The 9,346-nt window shown below is 38.9% G+C and overlaps 2 protein-coding genes across 2 annotated transcripts in view; one reads left to right on the top strand and one right to left on the bottom strand.

The window, feature by feature from the left end:
* The first annotated feature begins 815 nt into the window (after window positions 1-815).
* LOC106806610 (APOPT family protein Y39B6A.34, mitochondrial-like) lies at window positions 816-1,869 on the top strand. The gene has a single exon (XM_014808609.1). It carries the CDS (start codon window positions 1,063-1,065, stop codon window positions 1,609-1,611), a length of 549 nt encoding a protein of 182 aa, XP_014664095.1. The 5' UTR covers window positions 816-1,062; the 3' UTR covers window positions 1,612-1,869.
* A 95-nt stretch (window positions 1,870-1,964) lies between these two features.
* LOC106806608 (coiled-coil domain-containing protein 112-like) overlaps window positions 1,965-9,346 on the bottom strand; it is an 11,722-nt gene continuing 4,340 nt past the window's right edge. Inside the window, exons 3-14 of the mRNA XM_014808607.1 lie at window positions 8,900-9,015; window positions 8,492-8,581; window positions 8,095-8,170; window positions 6,985-7,177; window positions 6,593-6,679; window positions 6,288-6,437; window positions 5,521-5,640; window positions 4,775-4,870; window positions 4,457-4,603; window positions 3,760-3,855; window positions 3,008-3,126; window positions 1,965-2,176 (exon numbers count right to left, since the gene is read on the bottom strand). Coding sequence (XP_014664093.1) covers window positions 2,146-2,176; window positions 3,008-3,126; window positions 3,760-3,855; window positions 4,457-4,603; window positions 4,775-4,870; window positions 5,521-5,640; window positions 6,288-6,437; window positions 6,593-6,679; window positions 6,985-7,177; window positions 8,095-8,170; window positions 8,492-8,581; window positions 8,900-9,015 — 1,321 coding nt within the window. The 3' untranslated portion in view covers window positions 1,965-2,145. The remainder of the gene's footprint in view (window positions 2,177-3,007; window positions 3,127-3,759; window positions 3,856-4,456; window positions 4,604-4,774; window positions 4,871-5,520; window positions 5,641-6,287; window positions 6,438-6,592; window positions 6,680-6,984; window positions 7,178-8,094; window positions 8,171-8,491; window positions 8,582-8,899; window positions 9,016-9,346) is intronic.

The following is a 9,346-nucleotide window of genomic DNA, read 5'->3' as shown; positions in this document are numbered from 1 at the left end:
TTACCGCCACGCCGCATGACGCACGCACGCCGCACGCACACAACCTGCAACACACACAAACCCACATCACACCACGCAGCGACGCACGGAGCACGATACGCACGCACGCACGCACACACAAACACCTCGGGTAGCTTACACGTTCCCTCTCTCTCTCGCTCTCTCTCACACACACACTCGGCAATCAGCAGAGCGAACCGTTGCGCAATCATGCGTGTACGTGTCGCAAGATCACTGTGTGAGATGGATGTCCGGAACCGGTCGCGTAGACACGGCCTTTTTTTAAACGTCTATGCGAAACTTGACAGGGCATTGTCAGCCGGAGGGAAATATGATGTAGGATTAGGAATAGGAAATAGTTAGAATAGGTATTAGTGGAGTGGCAACTACGATATCATCGATATTGTCGATATTATCGTCGATAACTTAACAGTTTTCACACAATTTCTTGATGCCGTAGCACAAAAGCTATGGGCATGTGCTTGCTGTAACTTGCAAATCGGGGTCAACAAATTTGGTGACAATTACCCTAATTTTCAATGCCCTGTCCAATTTCACAGTGAAGCAAGTTCGTTGGAGTTTAAAAGCGTGCACAATGAGATTTAATGGCTGAGGCTGGTTATGCCCTACTACCGCTAAGAGGGTCTATGTCCCCCAGGGTACTGCCGGAACGTACCCTGGTACCAGAGCATATAAATCGACGTGATTTATATGCTCTGCTGGTACTATCTAATATGCCGGACCGTACCGCGCCTACTCCACTAACGAGTCTAGGGAGTCGCCTACGCCTACTCCCTAACCCTATCAGATAGTTACCAGGGTACGTTCCGGCAGTACCCTGGGGGACATAGAACCTATGAGCCCTACTACCCAACTTAATCATTACTGACAGTATGCCTTAAATAAAGTATACCAGTTGGTAAGAGTGTTACCGGACACGCATTGGCATGCCTCCCTGGCATCTCATAGCATGGCCCGCAGCACAAGCACAACCAACCACGTGTTTGCATTGTCGCAACTTTTATGTTTGACTATTTGTAGTAACCACAAGAATTCAACACCATGGCCTCAGTTCTACTTCTAGCGAAACAACTGTGCAGGGCGGTGCCAGTGGCTCGAGAGCACTGCCAGCTTCAATGTGTACGGCAATTTGCAGCACCGTCAGCAGTGCAATCAACACATCCACATGCAGGAGAACCGGATGAGTGTGTCATGAAGAGTGACTGGATCGGCCCGCCCCACAATGTATCCCATCTGCGCCTTGTGAAATTTAATGCTCCTGCAGACGAGTCATCTCGTGAGAAGGCATTCAGACTGAAACGACAAGACACGCAAGAATGGTGCCACCGCTATTGGTCTGCCCACAATCGCAACTTTGCCCTCAGCAAGAAAGCATTTCTTGCGGAAAAGATGGAGAATATGAGTGCGACAGCAGACATTACGGAGGCATTATCTGCTGATGAAATGGCCGAGTTCTACAAGAAGTACCTTGATGATAACAAGGAAGCACACATGCAGTTTAACAGGGAATGGTATCGTAGGCAGGTGGCACTACTGTGGCCAGCGCTTTGTGTAACAATAGAGAGATTTCTATGGAGACGAAGGTCATAATTAAGCTAATTATAATACCAAGGAGATCAATAGAACTCTGATAAAATTCTAGAGAGACATCAGTTACAATGTAACATGACAATTTCCTTTAGGTATATATGCAAGTTTATTGCACAATGTATATAAGAAATAGTATAAATAAATTTTACTTATAAATGAACAAATTTGTCTGTAGTCTCTGTTATGGAAGTTCATTGTTAAACACACCTGTGTGTTTATTAGCTATACATAAACAATAAATCAGTTTTTAGTATTTTACTGATGACAATTACTTGCTGATTTTTCTAATCTCCTGTTTTTACAGACCTGTATTAACTTGATGCACCTTTTGACAGATTTATTAGATTTATTTACACCACGTTAATAAATATATGTAAACATGCATAATTTGAAATTGTAAAACTATGTGCAGTAAACTAACAATATGCAAAAGCTAGACCAAACTGAGCAATTCGTTCTCTAATGTACAGGGTTGAATTGCATTCTCCAGCATTTCACAAGAAAGGTCCTCAGGGGTTGACGTCTGTACAGTGGCTACACTCCATGCCTCCATGATGGAATCGCTCTGAAATGTTGCACATTAGTAAGCATTGACGGCAAAATATTTTTCTGATCAAACAGAATTTATGGCATGCATGACAGCATAGGACACCCTCATTTAACATTTTATGGTTATCGATATCACGGTTCCTTCTTAATATATTAATCAGACCACCTAGCACCTTTAGCCTGCATGACCTGGTTGAGGTTCATGGGGATTTTCTTGAAAACCTTAAAGGGATCCTTTACTCTAGGTTCTAGGGTTATTTTCAGTTAATTTAGGTTAAAATTACGCTACATAAAAAGTTTCATGGTTCAATCTCCATTAGAAATATTTTTTAAAAACGTTTTAAAACTAACGACTAGTTTGATTACAACGATAGTGGCGCCACTCAAAGCACACGATCTGAAAAGTTGAGCAAAACGACTTCAGCCAAGGGCTACAGACAGAGGGTGTTTCTTATTTATTAATTTAAAAGCAAAAGGATTGTAATATCTTATAAACGACATTTAGTTTCAGTTATATTATGGATAAATTTGTCCTAAAATGAACATCGTTCGGTTAAATAGCATTTAGGTATAAATATAATTGCACCTTTGTGATTAGCCCTCGGTCTGTAACGTGCAAAATATATTGGGAAATGCGCAACTTTTTCAGGGTGGCAGCACGGTCGCAGGTATCAATGGCGCTGTTCAAATTTCGTAGTGTTGATGTATAATTAATTATAACAATTAAATTAGGTATCTGGTAACAAGTACGTGTGGGTATAGACGATTTGTTATACAGTAAGTACAGTTGTATGCCGTAAAATCCTAGAGTCTAGTATCCCTTTAAATTACATTCGGTATTGCACACCTGTGGGGAAGTGACATTGGTTTAGCATCACCACTGGGTCCGACCCGTTTTGTTCGTTCCACCCATCCCTTTGTTGGTTGGTAGAGTCTTGTAGGGTCCTTCTCAATTGTTACAGCTACCTGTGAAGTTGATTAACCAACAGGAGTGAGCGGTATGCATTCAAAGTAATGCAAACTCATGTTGGCAGGAATACAGACAGTTATATTCGTGATTTTCTCAGTCAAATAAGAAACCACATACACAGTCAAACCTCGGTTATCCGAACATCAATTATCCGAATTTCAGATTATCCGAACAAGATCTCAAGGTCTCGTGAATATGTAATAAGCCACTACACCACCCGTTACCCGAACAAAATACTCCCCGCCTGTCTCATTCAGATAATCGAGGTCTAACTGCATGCCTTTAGAGCCAATGCAGTTTGTCATCTTGTTTACAGGTTGCCCATACATATGCCAAATGTGAATATCACGTGAAGCTATTCATAGATCTGCCACTATAATTTTAAGTTACAAGTTTTTCTTACGTTACAAGTTAATAATATGTGCATAAACTAGTGAACCAAGCTGTTGACCACTACACCATCTGGTGGTCAAATCTGACAACTTCAGTCAGCTTTGAGAAAGCTTTCTGATAGGAGGCGAAACGTCAGCAGTACGTTTTGATCAACACGGATGAGTAAAAATTAACCAAGATAGCTCCAATACATGTGCATGCTTTGTTAAATTCATGTAATAGTGGTTTAGTTATACCTTCTGCTTGAGTTTTGCCAATCGGTCTTCTTTCTGCTGCACCGCTCGCTGTTTCAATTTCTCTTGCTCTATCCTTTTTTGGTGTAACTTCTGATCCTAGAGCATGTCAGATGGAGTCAGGGATACAGAGATACACCGTATAACGATAACTCAGGTGACGTACATTCACCTATTAATAATTTGTAAATTTGGACCACTTAATTCACAATACTAAACAAAATTTTTTCCTCATACAACTTTTCTAATAAATGAATGGGTATTCTACCCATAAATTGGTGTGCTCAATGGCCATCAAGGAAATTAATGTAATACATGTACTGATAATTGTGCATTTATTAGGAGAGATCAGAGGATCTTTTCAGACTGCTTTTTTTGACCAAAAACAATGTAAGAACTCGTCTGCAATTATATAATGGAAGACAATGGGAAAACCTGATTCATGTTACAGAATATTACATTAAAAAAGGTTTTTAACTGATTACTTCCATTGTGCGTGCGTTGGTGCGGGATTTTTCTGTTAATATTTTTGTCTACCAGACAAAACTATCTAGCAATGAAAGACCTCTGTGTATTTTCAATAAAATTTTACTCACATGCAAGACTTCAAACTGTAAATTATCATAATGAGAAATCAATATACAACCTGTACAATCAACAAAACATCTACAGCATCCAACAATAGGTGACATAAACTTACTCTTTCTCTAAACCGTGCAATCTCCTCTGCAGCTAAGATCTGTCTTGTGTTCACCAGATGCTGCTCTTCATGTTCTAGTCTTCTTTGCCATTCTTCATTCTCCTGCTTTTTAGTTTTGTATTGAAGAGCAAGCGCTTTCAATCGTCTCTGTTATAAAAATGGTTGTTATGGTGACTGATTATCAAATAATACACCATCTAGCTTTTCATACAAATTATTAGCTAAATTCCAAGCATTAATTGAAATGAATCACCTCTTCAGCTTCTAGTATGCTCAGAATAATGTAAGCGCACATAGCATATGGATGGTAAAATTAACCTGTCTGTCTCTTTCTTTTTCTTGTGCATGCATCTTTTTGTCGTCTTCTATGCACTTCTGATGTTTTTGTTCCTCATCAATTTCCTTGCATTTTGCCTAAATTAATGGTTAGGAAAATGTGTAATAAAATATCTCTCCTACTACCACTGCTACTGCTACAACTCCTACTGCTGCCAATTGTTGGCGGTTCTACACACATTGAACATTGTGAGACTACAGAATAGTGATTGTCAATTTTATTCAGTTGGCAAACGAACATGCAAAGGTAAAACACTGAAGTGTGAGCTTGCTTACTCTAATACACACACCACCTTAACCTCGCTTCAGCATATTTGTCAACAAAATGCAGAAATTATGGTGGGTTCATCAGACCATGTCAAACATATTTGAAAATAGGGTCGTTGACCCAGTGCACATTTATTCTTATTGCCATATTCACATTTAACAGTTTTTGATATCGTTACCATTATACCATATATGCAAAATATGGAGGTGAAGTTGCTTAGATTTGGTAAAATCACATGGGTGTATGATTTAGGTCCCACACTTTGAGTTGATACTAAAGTTTCATATTTACTTTTTGGCCATTGATTTTTAAATTTGACAATGTTTTTTCAGAATGCCCAGATCTGTGGCAAATATTAACTTTGTAGACAACTATCATCCAGTATCCAGTCATCCAGTATGACACGGTATGCAGTGAACATAGCATCTATTTCATATACACTACCATGCATCATACATACTTTCCACTCTTCAATCTTCTTTGTCTTCTCTCTACGTTCTTGTTCTTTTTTAGCCATATCCTTAGCAACAGGCGCTTCAGTCTTTTCTTGCACTACGTCGATTTCTTGCCTGTTTTCGATCTGTTACATATATATATGTGTATAAGGATATTCCCTAGTCATAATGAAAGATCTACGTGTGTAACTGTCTTGGGTATATTTCCACGTTCCTAGGTCGTTTGGCTACTCATGCAGCAGTTTGATGCAGTGTGTGCGTGGGGGCCATGCGATATACTGTAGTTTGTGACGGGACAATGTTATTGATCACATATTGTGCTGCAGGAACGGCCACAGGTTCATATGATATACGTATTCATAGAACTGAGATGCTATTCTCATAAGAGTACATACCTCTCAGTCAACCTGATATTAAACGAGAATTCATCTTAAATTCAAGAGGAGACAGTGTTTTATGTTTGACCTTTTCCATGACTATCATCTAGCCACATGGGTAGAGTTTCGACAGAATTTGCTCATACATTCCGAAACTAGTATCCAGTCACAGGCAACCAGGTCATGCTATCAAGAGTTCGTTCATTGGACTCATTATGTATTGCGTTGAGATTGCTTTGTTTACAGAGAAATATAAGACACAAACGTGTTGAAAAACACCAGGATGGGTATGTCGTGTGGTGGTTAAATTGTTACGGTTAATTTAATATATTAGAAAAGAAAACTACACTCCTGTACTAGAATGGTTCTGTTAAGGCTGGCACATGTGACATTACCTGTTTCTGTTTCCGCCAAGATGCAATGGCTAATTTTTTGCTTTCTTGCAGCTGGAGGAAAGTTTCATACCATGAAATGTGCTGCTGCAACTCTTCAGTGGTAAAACACGGGATGTGCCTAATCATTTCTTGAGCCAGCTTATCTTTGTCCTACAACAACAGCTTGCTATGTATAAAAATTATTTCACCAAGACAAAGTGGCAAGTTAATGCCCAATAAAGAACACTGCTATCATAGAATGTGATCAGCTGGATGTGACCACGATACCTATTTGTTGTATAAATGTGTAGTTATCGTAGTGTTACCTTTAGTCTGTTAAACAGGTGCACAAACAGTCTGTGATCTTGCTCGTCCCATCCACCATACAGCCCACCATGCTGCTGTGCATAGATCTGTAACCAGTATATCAGAGCTCATTGAATTAACTGAAGCTGACTAACACACATTTACTATATAGCTTTTCCTAATACCAAGTATTAGTTGTCATTTGTGGAGATAAGTAAGGCAATACCACACTGAGGACGGAGGACTGGCAACTAAGGAGACATTATGATTTTATGGCATAGTTATATTAAACATGCTTTGTGGACGATGCAGAGATATATTACATGCGGTAATCATTTAAAGTCGTGTCAAACATTTCAGTAATTTTTAAAACGTAAATGCTGCCTGCACGTGAATAAAACTGTGATCGTACATCAAACTGTTCTACTTCAGCAGGTTTGTTAGCTTGGCTTTCTTGTCTCATGGCAGGCTGTCGCTGAGGATGGGAAGAGATTGCGCCACCTTCGCTTGCATGGCCCAGGTACTGGCGCCAACTGTCTACACGCTTCTCTATTGCTTCTATCTCTAGCGACAAAACGTTCTCCTCCTCATTCAGACTCTCTTGTCTGAAAACACAAAACTGCATTTGTAACTGGAAAGCATTGTTACAAATGGATAATAAAAAAAAAAACTGTCAAATAACTTCTTGACCATAGTCTTGCATAAATCGTGCTATAAATCCGGCACGCGTTCTTAGAATGTAGAAGATGTTCATTAAAATAACATACACTAGGCCAGACATAGTTTGACTCAACACAAACATGCTTGTATCATGCAGTAAAGTGAAACTTCTGTGATATATACTCAAAGGTAGTAAATAATCAATGAGATGCAACCGAAACATGGTAAAGCAAAGTATAATGAGTACTTAGTACACTAGAAACAGAAATGAATAAGTGTAATTTTACACACAAACACAAGGATAACGATTCTAGGACTACTACCCCCTGGACAACTACCCCCCGGACAACGACCACCCGGACAATTACCCCCCTAGGACAACTACCACCCGGACAACTGCCACCCGGACAACTACCCCCCCCCCCTAGGACAATTACCCCCCTAGGACAACCCTAACCCTAGAGGGTAGTTGTCCGGGTGGCAGTTGTCTGGGTGGGAGATGTCCTAGGGGGGTAATTGTCCGGGTGGTAGTTGTCCGGGAGTTAGTCGTCCGGATACGAAGGATAACAAGAGCAACAATACTTTTTTGGTCACAATTTCCAATATGAAAATCTCAACCAACACGTAACTTTTCACTATCGTCACATTGTGTCACAAATTATTTTTATCTTAACGCTGACCTATTTACAGTGCAAAGCACATAAATAAACCACCTTTCATTTATCATGACCATGATAAAATCAGTTAACATGGTTGGCCTCGATGTAAATTACTCATACAGTAAACATGCTTTAGATCACCTCAGCTCAATCTAGCTCCTGATAACCTTGCATTAATACTAGAGTCGACAATGCATACATACATCTGTCTTTGCTGCTGCTTTGCATTAGTTATAGCACTCTCAACCTCCTCCATTACGTTTCTCAGTGTCTCAACAACTGCAAAAATATAGACATACTTTAGAAATGCATTATATAGAGTAACATCAAAAAACAAAATTCCTACAATTGTGCACATGTCTGAGAAATGTAGTAGTGAACTCAACCCCTTCAGCTGCAGATACACCCACCCAGCCACATATACAACCTCACAAAGTTTCACTCATTCAGTCTTTATTTCAGTTCAAAATGGAATTCACCAGATCCTAAAACACATTCCAACAATAATTATGCACGGTTCACAAATGGGATTTTTTCCTGGTATGAGACTGTCTGTGATAGATCACATATGTTTTTTCTCAATAATTATTAATTACTTACATTGAGGAGTCGGTTTTAAATGCTGTAGTTCATTTTTGAATTGTTTTATGTTAAATTTCACATGCAATAATTGCTTCTCCTGTTTTCTTACTGTAAAGCAAAAAATAGTAACTGCAATCATATATAACAATGTATACCAGTATTCTGGTATTACTATAGAATTCAATAATTCAATGTGCTACATTGTAGATGACAGTCCATATGCTGTCCATACCAAAGACAATACAAACTACAAAGCATAAAGTAGACAAATCTACATTTATATATATAGGTTCTAAAAACCACTACAGTTTTTGAGGGAAGAAATAATTGCAAAAAGTGCATATATATAAATTACATGTTACACAAATAATAGCATATTACAATAGTTTAGACATCTTAATGGCATGCATAATAGAAAACACATACACTCTGAATAGATTTCTTGTCCAAGATCAGTATGCATATCCTGTAAAGAAGCCAATTTAATGTCTACTGCAGTTCTTTGCAAGAATGTAGTGCACTCTTTCTCTGCATTGATACACCTATAATTAAAATGGTACAGTATTCTTATAAATTGCTAGTTTTATAAAAACATGAACGCTGCTCGCTGTCGCTAAAAATGTAAGAAAATTTTAGTGTAGCGAAAAAAATGGGTTCTAACGTTTCCTGCATGTTTTTACTTTTATAAATTATAATACAAACTTCGGATTCCACATGTTGCATTAGAATAATGAAGCTTTTATACATAAGCACAGGTAATGCAAGAGCCAAAATTAACATTTCTGCAGCTAGAAAAATGAGAGCCGCAGAGCGTCTGGGCTCATCTGGGGTCTGTTGCTACGGTTATGAACGTACAATTTCAGTCGTGCGTAG

Source organism: Priapulus caudatus, unplaced genomic scaffold (assembly GCF_000485595.1).
Source record: "Priapulus caudatus unplaced genomic scaffold, Priapulus_caudatus-5.0.1 Scaffold169, whole genome shotgun sequence".
NCBI lineage: Eukaryota > Metazoa > Priapulida > Priapulimorpha > Priapulimorphida > Priapulidae > Priapulus > Priapulus caudatus.
Note: the sequence above shows the minus strand (reverse complement) of the source record. Positions and strands in the feature narration are given on the sequence as shown.